The sequence below is a fragment of the Balaenoptera physalus genome (assembly GCF_965194825.1).
Source record: "Balaenoptera physalus genome assembly, chromosome: 13".
Lineage (NCBI taxonomy): Eukaryota > Metazoa > Chordata > Mammalia > Artiodactyla > Balaenopteridae > Balaenoptera > Balaenoptera physalus.
In genome coordinates this window covers 32,339,950-32,356,609 of record NC_138892.1, presented here as the reverse complement: position 1 = coordinate 32,356,609, position 16,660 = coordinate 32,339,950, and the positions used below count along the sequence as shown (strand labels likewise).

Genomic DNA, 16,660 nt, shown 5'->3' with positions numbered 1-16,660 from the left:
GTGTCCTAGAGAGAGGGTAACAGCCCAACACCAATCAATTCCTGCATGAAAAAAGCTAAAAAAGTGACACTTTTAAACAAAGATATAAGGGTAACAGGAAATAAAAGCTTTTAAACTTCAGTGATATATTGTGGAGTTCCAGAATTTGGAGGGAAGCTTCTCATGTCTCTGTTCAGAATTGAAGGGTTGACATTCGAACCATGGCTTTGGAAGACAGGCAATGGTGAGGTCATTCCAAGATAAGGAAACAGCTTAAACACAGGTATTTAAACCACATCAGAGCTGCCTCTCCACAGGACCTTGCTGGAGGCTGTACTTCTCTGGCTTGTCACAGAGCACTACAGAATGCATTAAGTGCACTTTTCTGGCAGCCCAGTTAACCTTTACTTTTCCTCTATAAGATTTGGACCCTGGAGCCAAACCAGGGAGCTAGCAAGAGTAAGGCAGGCTTGTAAAATTATAGCCATGTGCAGCTGTACAACAACGGTACGACCACTAGCAGCTATGTTAAAGTATTTATAGAGAGAAAATTTCAGAACTAAGCTGAGTAATATAGTGGATAAATATTTGTGAAAAAATTTATTTTTTACTTATATTTTTCTGAGAGGGATTGAAGCTGTAAGCCTCATCTGATGGAAGATATGAATAATTCACCTATGTATGTTTGAGGTTGACAGACTTGTAAAATCTTTTAAAAAATAAAGCTAGACTTTATATTAAAAAAAAAACTTCAGTGCTATAAAGCCATGTATCAGAGAGATTAAGGTATTTGAAAATTAAGGAATTTCTATAGGGAATTCAGCACTTACTAAAGAAACACAGGATAGAATGAAGAAAGAACTTACTAAAACTGTATATAATATTCTTTTCAATATCTTAGTTAAAATGGTATCTTCTTTTGTGTAAGAGCTACATGGAAGTCAATTCACTTTTAATCTCTTAATGAATTAAAAAGTACATTTCTAAAATAGCTTATTTTAGACTTCCCAATGTTAAGCCTCTCTAAGCTACATGTCTCAGTTACCAATTTAATAGTAACAGAAACTTTGAATAGCATTAGCACTCTAAGGTCTAGAAAACAAATTAAAACATTTTATCCAAAGGGGCAAATTTATTTGAAAATTATAAAGCATAATGCTAGTGAGATAAAATTATTTAAATGTTGTGAACTAGGATAACCATTTGAAAAACTAATATGGAAAATCCTAGCAGAAGCCACAAAGATTTTAATACCCTTTGAGACAATAATATCTCTGTCAGATATAAATGAAGATGTTCACTGCAGCACTATAAGCAATAGCAAAAATTAGAAAAGCTAGTGATTTAATCACCCAAACACAGTAACTTATTGCATGAATATTTATAAGTATGATGAATAAAAAATGAAATTTTTTGATATCTACTAAATAAATATAGCATATAATATTTATTATAATTTAAAGTGTATAAAATATATAAGCATGTATAAGGCCATACAAAAAAATGATACAGTAGTGGAACTATGAGCAATATAAATTCTTCTCAAATTTTTCTGATGTTCTAGGTGATCTTTTAATTTAAAAATATAAAATGATATATTCCTAATATAACTTTATACACAGTGAAAAAACTCATAATACTATCATTAAAATACAGGTATTTCAAAATTATCATCAGTCTTAATTGTTAAATGGTTCAATATAGCTAATGCTCAGTCATACATTTTTAACATATATGATTTCATTAGAAACAAATCCAATTTAATAACTAAAAACCTAACTTTGATAAAGATTAATACAAGATATTACTCATCAACCGCCTGTTAAATTAAACTGTTAGGCAGAGAGTGCATTTTAATCAAAATATTTTCTTTTTATCTGGTATAGAAAGGCACTTTAAATGAAAAATATTCACTATTAGATCTTAATCATTTTATATTATCAGAGTCATAATACTTACCTAATTTAGTTTCTTGTTCCCAGGCTTGTTCAATAGTGTGAAGTTTTTCCTTGGTAATCTCCAGTTCTTTACTTACATACTCCATTTGTTCTTTTAGGGATGCATTTTCACACTGAATAAAATAGAAACATCACTGAGCAACTACATTGTAATTCAGATTAATACCACAGATGTGACACTGTCTGAACTTTATATAATAATCTCCTAAAGCTCACAATCTAGTTTTTTTTTAACGACTGTAGAAGTTCCTCTGCATGTAATACAGATAGACATACACATAACATATATGTTGTATACACACACACACATACAGTATTTTAAAATAATCATCAAAATCTTGTATATCTGATATGTGGCCCTAAACTCCTAAGTATTAGCTTCTGCCATGTTCACTTTGGCCAACGTGGAACACTCAAGAGTCTCACAATCTTCATAAACCACTGCTTACTTCCCTCATTCATACCAAGGGTTACTGAGCATCCATAGCATGCCATCGGTGACAGGTACTGTATGTTCATGATGAAAAGGAACAGACAAACTTCTGGCCTTCATAGGCCTCACCATTTGGTGTCTGTGGGTATATGTGTGGCAGGAGTTGGGGAGAGTGTGGAATGCAGCAGAGTGTAAACAGATAAGCAAAGAAAAAATTGACTAAACAGGTCAAGATCTAGAACGAAACAGAGTACAAAACCAAAGAATAATAAAAAGTAGCATATCCAGATAGAGTGCTTAAAGAAAGTATTAACCACCGAAGAGGTGGTATTTAAGCTGAAACTGATGGTAAGAGAAGGAGCCAGTCTTGACAAGAAACCAGCCATGGAAAGAACTGGTATACTACTGGTAAACCCAGATGCTCCAAAGCAGGAAAGAGTCTGGAGTATTAGAGGACTTGAGCACAGTGAGCAAAAATCAGGGTGAAGAGGAATAAAAAAAAAAGTTGGAGAGATAATAGGGGGCCATACCAGGCAAGGCATGGTATGTCAAGACAAGTAACTGGAATTTAACTTAATGTATAATAGGAAATCATTTAAAGATTTAAAGGGAGAAGTTTTAACCAATCATTCTGAATAAAATGTGGAGAATAAATAAAGGGGTAAATAGAGAAATGAGAAATTAGTCAGGAAGATACTGTAAAGTCCAGATGAGGGATGACACTGGTTTAGATTACAGTTATAGCAGGGAAGATGGAGAAAAGAGGACACATAAGAATTAATTACATTTGGGGGGAAAATGATAAAGGAAAGGAATGACTAGAGAATAATTCTAAGATATCTGCCTTAACTAAGTGAGTAGATAATAGTGGCATACACTGAAACAGGAACAACTATGAGAGAAATAGACATCAGGAATTAAATTTGGACATGTTAAATTAGAGATTCCCTTGCAACATGAGTTGTTAAGTAGGTAGTTCCATACAGAAGAACAGAGTTCTGAGAAGTCAGGCTGGAAACATAAAATGTAGGAGTTGGCACGTAAGTATAATATTTTAAGCTCATTTATTCTTCATTTTAACAAACAGAATGTCTACTACGTGCCAGGTATTCTAAGCACTGGACTGCAATGGTAAACAAATTCCATCCTAAAACTTGTATTTTAATGGAGCAATTGGAAAATAAGCCAATATATAACATACTGTCAGGTAATAAGCATTATGAAGAAAAATAAAACAGGGTAATGAAATTTTTTTTAAAATAAATTTATTTATTTATTTTTGGCTGGGTTGGATCCTCGTTGCTGTGCACGGGCTTTCTCTAGTTGCAGTGAGCGGAGGCTACTCTTCGTTGGGTCCACGGGCTTACTCATTGTGGTGACTTCCCTTGTTGCAGAGCACCGGCTCTAGGCGCGCGGGCTTCAATAGTTGTGGCGCACGGGCTTAGTTGCTCCACAGCACGTGGGATCTTCCCAGACCAGGGCTCGAACCCGTGTCCCCTGCATTGGCAGGCGGATTCTTAACCACTGCGCCACCAGGGAAGTCCCGAGATTTTTTTTTTTTTAAAGGGTGATGTTATAATGAAAAGGAAGATAAGGGAATAAAACATGACTTTCTGGTAACATGCACAATTACAGCCCAGTTCCTAGATACTGTATATTCGTAGGAGAAAAACAAAAAAGGGCTTAAGGTGTTTTAAATATCTTGCTACCCTTTTTGCTTCTCTTACTTCCAGACTCTTTCAAAGGATAACTGTGGCCTTGCTCCACATCCCATTTTCATACCCCTGCCCTGGTACTGCACCCTCATTTATTACCACTCTTACCTCTAATATTCAATCATTCTCTCCCTTTTAGCTCTAAATTTTCTTTTCCTCTCCTCTCAAACTTCATTGGGTTCCTTTTTAAAAAAATTTTTTTGAAAAAACACAGCAAATCCTCTTCTTAATTTTACCTTAGTCCATATCTATTTCTCTTGTCTGCTATTATCAAATTTCCAGTTTTTTAATTGCCTTATCACCCGTTCGGTTTTTGTATTTCTTTACCACCCACTCTGTTTTTCATATTCTAAAATTTGATTTTCATCACCTTTATTCAATCCCTGAAGTTAACATCTATTAGCTCTAACTCTGTGCCAAACAGCAGGTACCAAACCCACAAAAATGAATTAAGTAGAGTTTCTGATATCAAGAGGCTTATATTCCTGTAGGAGAGGCACACATATAAATACATATAATATGATGTGATATAAATAGCAGAACTAGGTACAAAATATAGAAATAACAGAGAGGGTGAGTTTTTTCTATAAAGAAGGATGCTACAGAAAAAAAGATAGTGTCTGAAAAAAGTTTTGAAACATGAATAGAAATTCACTGAGCAGAAAAACTGGGAGAGGAGGAAGGGCTTTCTAAACAAAGAAGACTGCATGTACAGAAGAACATACGAAACACTGTGGTGGAGAAAACTGGTAGTTCACTTTCTAAAACATTAATTGTGAAACTCCTTAGAATGTCACAGTAGATGACATGAGTTACGTGCGGGCTAATTTCAAAAGTCACTTATTCTTTAAGTGACTGGCAGCTTTTGAGAGGTTTTAAGCAAGGGAAGGACATGGTCAGATGCAGGTTTAGAATGATCACTTTGGTGGCAGCAAAGAGGATACAACACTGGAGGTAACGGTATGGGTAATGGTTACCACAGTAAAGATAATAAAGAATAAAATTAAGACATTGCCAATAGAGAGGGACATATGTTCAGAATTATAACTGAGATACAGGAAGTAAAGGAGAGAAAGGGATACAATAAAGAGACAAAATTTTTTAAGGTTTGAGTAGAGATGAAAAATATTATCTGGGAAAATAAATTTTAAAAGTTAAAAATTACTCATTGATACGCTATCTGCAGGAGATTTCTTATCTATGATTGTCTAATGCTAGAGAAGAGAGGACAACAGACATGAAAGATGGGAAAAAATAAATTTTTATCACACTTAAATATTTAGAATTTTCAATAAAAATTAACATAATCATCTTTCTTCAAAAATAATAAAAAGTAAACTGATCATGATTATTTCTAGTTAATGTTAATCAATAATGACTCAGATAATTTTGTAGGAGTCATTGAAAGCTACTCAGAATGTTTTCTTGAACGTGTCCCCCTAAGCAAGTGAGAGCTTTTGAGCCAAAAGAATTATATCTCCTTCCATTCCAATGAGAGGATCATAAAAGAGAATGAACCAAAAGACATAAGCCTTTATTTTTCATAAAAATAAACAAAATCAGGAGCTTGTTTTGCCTGCTGTAAAAGGTACGAAGGTCGAGTGGCTAGAAGACAATTACAAAGTGTCTGGGCCATATTCATAGACTCCTTGAATTAAACTAATGATACTCCATCCTATTCTTCTCTCTCTCTACAGTAAGAAAGGATAGGGATTTGCAGAACTCATCCAAGGTCCACGAAGAACCATGGATATCTCATCTACTCTCTGCTACATCCACCCCAAAGAGCCATGGACCATGAGGGAATAATTTACACTGGGATCAGGGCAAGAGAAAGGAATGGGTACTTAATAATGCTTCCTCTTCTGACTACATTATCCTATCTGTACCATGTTCTTTTTTCTTTTTTAAGTACCTGATGGAAAGAGATTTCATTCAGCTAAATCACACAAGTGGGCTAAGGAAGATAACCTGGAAGAAGTAATCCAGAAGTCATTTTGCACCTATAGGTAAGATATCACCAAAGAAGAATGGCTAAAATCACAAGGTTTAAGGATCACACCTACTTACCTCTAGGTGTTCCAAGTTATTTGTTCTTTGAACAAGCATATTATCTTTTTGCAAGATGTCTCTGTACTTAGCAGTCAATTCATTGTATTGTTTATTGGCCAATGCTAGTTCAGACAGAGAGACACTATTATCTATAACTTTTTGGAGTGCTGCAATCTTGAAAACAGCCATTTCCTACGTAAATAAAGATACACTGAATTAAGGTGGTGTATTTTTTTCTGGTAAAGCACTAGCCACTTTTGAGGATAAGGTAATATAGCTGAAAGCAAAACAGATTTTAGAGTAATTAAAAAAATTAGATTTCTCAAGTAAGAATTGCATATATTGCATATATTACAATATATTACAATAATTATTAATTACTTTCATACAAGAAATAATATTTGGAAATTTTAAATCATAATAAAAATAAAGTGAATCCTTTTATAACTCCTGTCATAGTTAAATGAAATTCAGTTAATTTGAGAAAAGCGTAACATACAGCAGCAAGAACACATATCACTTAGAATATATCTTTGGATGGCTTTTCTAAATTTCATAAGATTAAAAAAAAAACTTGTCTTTTGAATGGCAAAATTTGCATCACCACAGGTAACATTTACAACTTTGCTATTTCTGCTTATTTATAGTTAATAACAAACTAGCTTTATAATAAAAGAAAATTTTTTGTTCACAGGAAAGAAACATTATTTAGGGAAAAAAAGTTCTCTGCATCATAGCTATCTGTAACAAATAATATCAAAGGCTTTAAATTACTTGGTTCATCTTCAACTCTTTAGCTACAGAGCTATAAGAGTCACTATTCAAAGACACTGTATTAACACCAAAAAGAAATGACTGAACATAAAACCAAATTTATGAAGTGAGGAAGATAAAGAATTTATGAGTTCCCTGGAGGACTCATAAATTGGTTAGGACTCAGTGCTTTCACTGCGGTGGCCTGGGTTCAATCCCCGGTCGGGGAACTATGATCCCGCAAGCTGTGCGGCTTGGCCAAAAAATTTAAAAAATAAAAAAATTTTTTAAAAATAAAAAGAATTTATGGTTATAATTCATTCTGAAGTAGAGTAATGAGGGGAAAATATTTGTAATAGTGTTTCAGATCTCATTTTGAAAACTTCTCTATATAAATAAATACACCCTAGTCTACCTTACCCTTGGGATTCAGTTTCACTTTTGCTTTGTGGTGAGGGAGATCATGTTTCCCATCCTTAAAAATATCCCTTTTTTTGGCTTTCCATTTGTTGCAAAAACAAACAAAAAATCCAGGTTGAACAATCAGGTTGAAGAGGAAGAAGATTCTAGTTCTTTCTTCCCTTCTATCTCAAACACTAGCTATATTTGTAATACTCTAAGAGAAGTACATTCTGCAAAATCTAACACAAAATAAAAACAAGAACATTTCATATTGAAAATAGGTTTATTAGCATGACAATTTCACCCATTACTATATTTAAAAGGGGGTGGCAAGGAACTCAAGTTCATTTTAATTTTACTTTGAATTCTTCTATTTACATGCTCCTATGTAAATTTAGACATGTCAAATGAACATATACATGCTTAAATAAGGTATGATCAGATGTAAAGCAAGGTGCAGAAGAATCGCATGGCATGCAACTTTTTGTGTCTTTGTTAATAACTTACAAAAGGAAACATTAGAAGGATTATCAGTTACCTAAAGGGGGTGGAAGGATGAAGTAGAATGAAGTGAAAGGTACAAGGACAGAAGTAAGATTTCTCTGCTGACATCTTTTGTACATGTAAATGTTTTATATATCAAATTTAATTTTTTAAAAGTTATCCCTAAAACTGAAAACAAATGTAAAATAAATGAACCTAATTATATAGCAATTGTATAGCATAACCACACAAAGAGGAGAATTACTTCACGTCACTATAGAATATGTTACCATGACGATACATCCTTAGTGAGAGATATTCTAAAGAAAATAAGAACTGTAAAGAAACTTTATATCTAGTAGCACTGGTATTGTTATTGTTAATACCAATACAAGATTACTGTTTTCAAATTAATGTATGAATATTGTAGTATAAAACAAATAATTATTTTAATGTTATTTTAATAGAGATTTCCATGATAAAAAAATAAAGTACAAAATCAAAGGTTAGTAAAAACTCCACACTATTACTTATCCTAAAATGTTAAATTTGAATTAAAAATAACACTATGAACTCATGATTTAAATCTATACATATTTTCCTAACCGGACTAGTAGCAATGATACTCCAAGAGCAATGACACCTAGGACCGGTTTTTGGTACCTAAATGCTGTCCCCACTAAAACGAACCAGGGCTCTTTAGAGAAATGGCTTATGCCAAGCCTGTCTAAGAAGTATATAAGGTACATCTTGGACATATGTTGTTCCAGAAAACAAACTAAGCTTTGCACCTTGGTTCAAAGACTAACGTATTTCTGTCAAAAAGGATACAAGAACCTTCTTTAAAGGGCTCTCACTGGCCAAAGATGAGACAAAAGAATAATGACTACACCTGAGTAAAACACACTGAATATTTAAAAGTGTGTGAGTCTGTTATGATACTTAAAGAAGAGAAAGCTGGAGGGTGCAGTGGGTGGGAGGGGATAGGTAGAAGCAGACTACACAAACTCTGTATTCTGAAAACTGGTCATTAAAAGGAAAGAATGACCAGTTTTTATCTTGCCTTTCTAGTTAGGAACCACACTTCAAGATAACCAAAGAGCTTGGGCTAATAAGGAGAAGCTCTTTATTTTATAAAGAATACCTGCTAATAAATGAAGAGAACATAATATAATTAGAAAATCATGATTTTTCCAACTCTTAATGAAACAATTGGGTCAGGCAACAACAATCACCAGTAGACACTAAAACCATCAGGAGAATTGATGAAGAACTGGTTATTTGCATGGTATCAAAATATCACCAAAGAATTAACTAAATCACTTAATAATAGAGATACACGGCTGTCTCCCCCTTAACAAAGTAATCAATCATGAAACATGGGACTACCAGACATTCCATCTCTTGAAGTGATACACTGTAAAGTATTACTTATAAAGTACAAAACATTACTTATGAAGTGTTCTTGCCAAAAATGTTTAACCTTAATATAACCAAGGCTTCAAAGCTAACTTTTAGTAAATACAATGGATACAGGAACAAGTAAAATTATGAAAGAAAATAATCAGATAAATATTCATCATTTTTCAGAGAGAGGAGGAAAAAAAGGGGGAGATTCTATATTAAAAAGACTTAGGACATGTAACATCCAAATACAATGCAGGGTCCTTGACTGGATCCTGGGACAACTGAGGAAATGTGAATATGATCTGGACGTTAGATAATATAAGGTATTGTTGTCAATTTTGTTAAGTGTGATAAAGTTATTGTGGTTATGTAAACAGAAAAAGACTTTTTTAGAGATGCACACTAAAATATTTAGGGGAGAAATGTCTGCAATTAAAACATTCTTACAAAAAAACAGATGAAGCATTTAGAGTGGAATGTTAATAAATGTTAACTATTAATCCAGGTGATGGGTATTCATCATACTATCCTTTCTTCTTCACGTTTGAAAATTTTCAGAGTTGAAAAAAATCAGACGTACCTTAAAACGTTGCAAACGTCCAATTTTTTCACCAACTTCAGCCTCCATTGATATCAATTCATTCTTCTGTTTCCAATTTTCTTTTCTAAGTTGTCTCTCCATTTCTACTAAAGTAGTATATTGCCTTATGAGTGACTTTTCATTCACTTGTAAGACTGTGATCTTTCTGCTATTTTCTGAAAGTGTTTTTTTCATTTCATCTGAATCCATCTGAAGAGCACTGAGCAAATTCTGCACAAAGTCACATTTATATTACTTGTTAAATCTAGCTATCTTGGGCTTCCCTGGTGGCGCAGTGGTTGAGAATCTGCCTGCCAATGCAGGGGACACGGGTTCAAGCCCTGGTCTGGGAAGATCCCACATGCCGCGGAGCAACTAGGCCCATGAGCCACAACTACTGAGCCTGCACGTCTGGAGACTGTGCCCCGCAACAAGAGAGGCCGTGACAGCGAAAGGCCCACGCACCGCGATGAAGAGTGGCCCCCGCTTGCTGCAACTAGAGAGAGCCCTCGCATAGAAACGAAGACCAAACACAGCCAAAAAAAAAATTTTTTTTTAAATAAATAAATAAGTCAGGAGCTCTTTAAAAAAAAAAAAAAGAAATCTAGCTATCTTAGTTTGTACAGTATTGTATATTGATTTTAAAAGTACTTTACTTACATTATATTCTTTAATTTTTATAGCATCTTGTTGGATTTGATCCTCAAGTTTTCTCTTTTCCTCTTTCATTGTTTCAGATTCTGTTTTCCAGGCCTCCTTTTCACTTAAAAAAATAAAAATGACAATACAGTAAACCTAATAAAATATTTAACTATAGGAAGAGATAGCTATAGATTATGGAAATTTAGTTTCCATAAAATAAGATGAATCGTAACTAGTCAATATCTGATAACATAAGTATAAATTCCACTTGAAAGGATTTATCCTGAAAGTTATATTTTTATTTAATAAATGAAAGGTAAAGAAATTATTTTATCAAATTATTTTCATTAATCTACAAATTATTAGTCTACAATTGTTACAATATAACAATTACAGCTGAAGCTTATAAATATTTTATTAAAAACAGAAAACAATTAAAAAAATAATCAATACCCCAAACTAATTCTGGAAATCAAGTCTCAGTATTCTGACCCTACTCTTAAATTTGAGTGTTAAATACTTATAAAATATCTAGAATACAAACAAAATGAGAAATCATTAGACTTAAAAGAAGGTGTATAAGACATTGTTGCCTACCCAGACCTGCAATCTGCTTGGCATAAACCAATTATGGTGTCAGCATTCTCTTTGAACTGAATGATTCAAACCTGGACATATGACTTGGACAGCTCATTAACCCAATTCTGACTAATGAGATCTAAGTCTGCCAGCAGCCTCTGGAAAAAATTTCATGTAAAAATAAAAAGTTATGTGAAAAAAAAATGCCCCTCTTCTTCAATGGTCATGGTTCCATCTTCCTTGAACTCCTTCCTGCATCTATTTTATAACCACCATAGGAGATAATATGACCTATACTATAAGACTCCCAAACATGACCTACCCTATAATTAGCTTTGGGTTTCTTGTTACATCAAATCGTAGTCACTCTTACTGTTTAAATCACCTTTGATCAGGTATTCTAACTATTACTAAGGATATTAGTCCATTGGTACAGATGAGATGGCAGAGATAAGCACAAACAGGTTAGTTCCCCATGAAAATATATGAATAATGATGACGGTGATGATGAAGAACGATGCTAACAGCTGACATTTATACACAGTTCATATGTGCTATAATAGTCACAAAATGCTCATATCTGGGCATTTTCACATAATTCACTTAAGTTTCATAATAACCCTTTGAAAAAGTATTACTATCACAGAATTTTATAGATAAGGAACTAAGACACAAAGTGGAGGTGAAGAGGCAGGAAGAAAAAGTAAAAGAAAATATCTAAATATTTTTTGTTACTTAGCTTTAACACGAATATTCTACAATAATATTTATAAAGTTTTGCTAACACCTATACCTTAGGTATTCTTTATATAATAAGCTTTGTTGATGACGAATTACTGCGAATTTTCTGTTATAGTCTTCAAGAGAATCTTCTAAATTCTTTAACTTATTTTCTTTATATTCTAGTTCCTAAAAATTGGTTTAAAAATGAGAATGAAAAAAGCATCAGGATATATTTTAAATTTGAAGGTATAAATTCATATTCTGACAAGATTATAGAAAAATATACAAAAGATAATAGCAAATCCATAAGCAGCACAGGTCATTTCTGTGATTATTCTGAACACCTTATGGCATATGGAATGAGGTAATATGTGTAAATGAGAAGTGCTATGAAACAGGTAAAATTATTTTCATCATACAGAACAGTTAGAGTAACCATACAAATGATCAGATACAGTGGTTACAAACTTACCTTTAGCCACTCAGTCCCACATACCCTTTAGTGAACATATGCATTCATAGCTCCAGTCAAATTGTCCTTTCCAATTATTTCATTTTGAAGATGAAGAAACTTGAGACTTAGAAAGATCAAGTAACTTACTCAACATTAAAAAACTCATTAATACTACTCTTGGTAACCATTTTCTAAGCACACATGCCAAGCTCAGTGCCAGGAGCTTTACATATTGCAGACCTAACACTTGCAGTCAGGTCTGGCTGACTCCAAAGACCTTGCTACTTCTATCACTCTATGCTGCCTTAGGATTGGGAGTCCAAGTACTTGTTTTGCCACTTTGAACAGGTTTTCAGATTCCAAATTGGTTCTCTAATCTACCACAATGCTTCTCATGTACTTTTTATATAAAGATGAAAAAAAATGAATCTTATCACAAGTAACATGACAATGCAATACTTCTATCACTTATTGACAGTGTTCCTATATTTCAGAAGAATAAATTCATGAAGAGTGCTAAAATTATAAATTTAAAAGTAATGATATAACATGAATTATAAAGTAATGTTCTAATAAGTAAATTCTAATACTCAAAAGAAGATTAATTAATATAATTTACAAATACAAATACAAGCATTTGATAATCATAACTCAAGTATATTCACAAATGGATTATTTAGGAAAGGGAAACAGCAGTGCTTATAATCAAAAACTTACTTTCATTGATTCATTTTTGTGATTATATTTGCAATGTATGTGATATTACAGGTATTCACACTCAAATGAAATAATGAAAAGCATCTCTCATTAGGCCATTCATAATGACTATAATATAGACAGCAAAACTGAGAAACAAACACAGGGCAAGCAGTATCCTTTCTAATTTGCTAACAGATTAACTAACACCTTACAGGGTTAAAGGGAAGAAAGAGATAAAAGACAATTTTGTTTAAAAGTTTCTGCTTGTAGTTAACACACAAAAAAAGGAACGATTCTAATCATTACACAAAAAGCTGTGTCAGACTTTATTCATGTGAATTGCTTTTCCAACCAGCAATAAATAAAAGAGCTCACCTTATTTATACATTACTACCTCATAGTAGCTGCGTGTTATTCTATCTGTCAATCATATATTTCATATGAATGGCACGCATGCTTCTCATTCAGATGAATGGAATAAACTGCTTTTATTCATAACATTCCATCTAATATCAAAATCATTAAAAAAACATTTCACTGTTAATATTCTAAGAACTCAAAGGAATATATGATGATTAAATTATAAAACATACTATCAACTATTTTTGTTACTCACATATAAAATTTTCAGTACCTGTAAGATATGTATTAAATATTCATTCTGAGAATTAATGATATTGGCACTAGATGGTGCTATCCCATCAGGTAAGTCTACTCCTTTAAACACAACATTTGATCCTTCTGATTGTCGTAAAAGACTGGTCTCTTTTTCAAGATGATCTATCTGCAAATGAACAGTTCAGAAATGAGAATCTCATCTCTTACACCCAAAGAAAGACAAATTTAAAAGCAGTAACTAACACTTCCTACTGAACATCTTGAACAAGTAGATATATGAATGCTCTGCCAAGTATTAATTAAATTATAATTTAATTTATAATTACTACTACTTAGAAATGTCTAGGAATATATTTAGAATTTTTGTATCCTTTTATGTTATACGGTACTTATTTTTCCACTAATTTAATTTAAAAAATTCAAACAGAAGCTTTCCGAATGCTGAAAGAATTAATTCAAGGGGTATTTTCTCATAAAATAGTCATTTAAAAAAAATTAAATGTTTCACATAAAATCTTTATTCATATGCTTAGCATTTTCTTTTATATAATAAAATTCTCACCTTTAAATTTGCTTTTGTCAACTGCTGAGAATAATTTATAGCCTCCTTCCGAGATTCCCTGAGCTCCTGTCTTAATTCTTCATTCCTTCCAGTAAGTTGATCAACTTGGGCTTTTAAATGCAGATTGGCATCAAATATTCCTTCTGCATTCTTTGATTCTATAGCCTAATATATTTAAATTATATAGAAGAAATGTGAAGAAAAACACTAAAGTCATAGTAAAAAATCTATGTTTAAATAAAATTCACATTTAAGCATTTTACTATTCCCATGTGTAATAAAATATACCAAATCTATCTCTTATTTATAAATTTAAATTTATAAAATACCAGTTTAACCTACAACAGTATTACCAAGCATACTAATCACTTCATTCTAACAATTAACAATATCTAGCTAATCCAAGTAGACTGGTAGACCAGAAAAACAACTAGACAGGAACAACATGACTAGGGTTCAAATATTAACCAATCTCTTATTTGCTGGGCAAGTGACTTAAAATTCCTTATACCTTAGCTTTCTTAACTCTAAAGAAGAGGAAATAATGTTAGCTCTGTCTACTTCACAAGGTTTTTATACAGTCAAAATGAGATAATTTATATGTAAATGCTTTGAAACCATGAAGCATCTGAATTTAAAGCATGAGCAAAGGAATGAAATAGCTACTACATTTAATTAATTAAATTTTTCATTGCTTCCTCTCCATACAGTTGAAGCATACATAATAACAAAGGCAAAGTATGATAAAATAGTGTTATCCAAGAGCGCTGGATAAGCAAAAATAATCTGTCAAATATTAAAATACTATCCAAGAGGCTTCACTGCTCCTAATTCCCCAATAATGGCATATATAAATATACCTATCCCCATGCACACATATATACAATACACACATACCAATAGATCTGGACTTTATGGAACAAAACTGTTAAATGCAAAGTAAAGCTTCAGAAATGAAGGCAGAAGACAAAAAAAGTAAGATGAGTAAAATCATATGTAATCTCCTCTTCAGGAGGGTGATCTGGGATTTAACTCATGGCAGTAGATCTGTAAGAGTAAGCCTTTACCCTAAGGAGATCAGAGCAGGCCATGTGAAGTAATAATTTATACTAATTCAAAGGGGATAGCAGAAAGAAGTAGGCAGAAGGAGGTATTCTGACAGATGACAAAGTAGTCTAGTTAGCTGACTTGCTGAAAAATAGCAACATGTTATCTATAAGTCCTTGTGGTAAAATGAGATTGAATTAGATGGTGATTAGGGGCCCTGAAAAACACCCTATAGCAATAGAAAGTGAACTTAACTGCAGAAGCCGGAATTATCTGATCGAAAGTGTCATTGATTCTGATGATTTCTTAGTTAGGTCATTCAGATGGGGCATATCAATCAGAAAAAAAAATGATAACCCAGAAGAGAAGCAGACAGAATCGATGGAAACAAGAATCCTAGGAAGGCCACAGGCTGTCAATTAAAATTAAAAACCTTAGAATCTTTCTGGGCTATTCATTCTGTTTCTATTTTGTCACTAAACAGAGTTTCCCTTGTAGAACAGAGTTTGATCTGAGTATTAGTAGTGGGTAGCATCACAGACAAAAGATGTTCACATAAGAAAGTATGAAGAATCATTTTAGATATTTAAAATAGTGGAGAAAAAACAAAGTCACCAACCAAAGAACAAAAGTCAGAATTATAAAGGGACATATAGGGAATAAAGGGAATCAAAAGGGTTTCATAAATTTTGTTAAATGATTTTCTGCCTCAGAAAGTTTTTAACATACTAGTATCACTCTCTGCTAATAAAATGGTATTATTATAAAAAAAAAAGTTCCATGCAAATGGGAATCAAAAGAAAGCTGGAGTAGCTATAATCGTATCAGATAAAATAGACTTTAAAATAAACAATGTTACAAGAGACAAGGAAGGGCACCACATAATGATCAAGGGATCAATCCAAGAAGTAGATATAACAATTAGAAATATATATGCACCCAACATAGGACCATTTCAATACAGAAGGCAACAGCTAACAGCTATAAAAGAGGAAATCAACAGTAACACAATAAAAGTGGGGGACTTCAACACCTCACTTCACCAATGGACAGATCATCCAGACAGAAAATTAATAAGGAAAGACAAGTTTTAAATGACACAATAGACCAGTTAGATTTAATTGATATTTGTAGGACATTCCATCCAAAAACAGCAGATTACACTTTCTTCTCAAGTGCACACAGAACATTCTCCAGGATTGATCACATCTTGGGTCACAAATCAAGCCTCGGTAAATTTAAGAAAACTGAAACCATATCAAGCATCTTTTCCGACCACAATACTATGAGACTAGAAATCAATTACAAGGAAAAACACATAAAAAACACAAACACATGGAGGCTAAAAAATACGTTCCTACGTAACCAAGAGATCACTGAAGAAATCAAAGAGGAAATCAAAAAATACCTAGAGACAAATTACAATGAAAACATGATGATCCAAAACCTATGGGATGCAGCAAAAACAGTTCTAAGAGAGAAGTTTAGAGCAATACAATCCTACCTCAAGAAACAAGAAAAATCTCAAATAAACAATCTAACCTTACACCTAAAGGAACTAGAGAGAGAAGAAC

General features: G+C 32.8%; 1 protein-coding gene across 11 annotated transcripts in view; it reads right to left on the bottom strand.

Moving 5' to 3' along the window:
* The window catches only part of CEP290 (centrosomal protein 290), a 96,650-nt gene that overhangs the window by 48,401 nt on the left and 31,589 nt on the right, over window positions 1–16,660 (bottom strand). For all 11 annotated transcript variants that reach the window (XR_014252177.1, XM_082418818.1, XM_082418820.1 and 8 more), the window contains 7 exons: window positions 14,040–14,204; window positions 13,494–13,643; window positions 11,777–11,892; window positions 10,423–10,525; window positions 9,763–9,993; window positions 6,156–6,329; window positions 1,939–2,050 (listed from right to left, as the gene is read on the bottom strand). Coding sequence is in view for 10 of the 11 variants with exons in the window: in XM_082418818.1 (XP_082274944.1) it covers window positions 1,939–2,050; window positions 6,156–6,329; window positions 9,763–9,993; window positions 10,423–10,525; window positions 11,777–11,892; window positions 13,494–13,643; window positions 14,040–14,204 (1,051 nt within the window). In the remaining variant the exon portion in view is untranslated. The remainder of the gene's footprint in view (window positions 1–1,938; window positions 2,051–6,155; window positions 6,330–9,762; window positions 9,994–10,422; window positions 10,526–11,776; window positions 11,893–13,493; window positions 13,644–14,039; window positions 14,205–16,660) is intronic.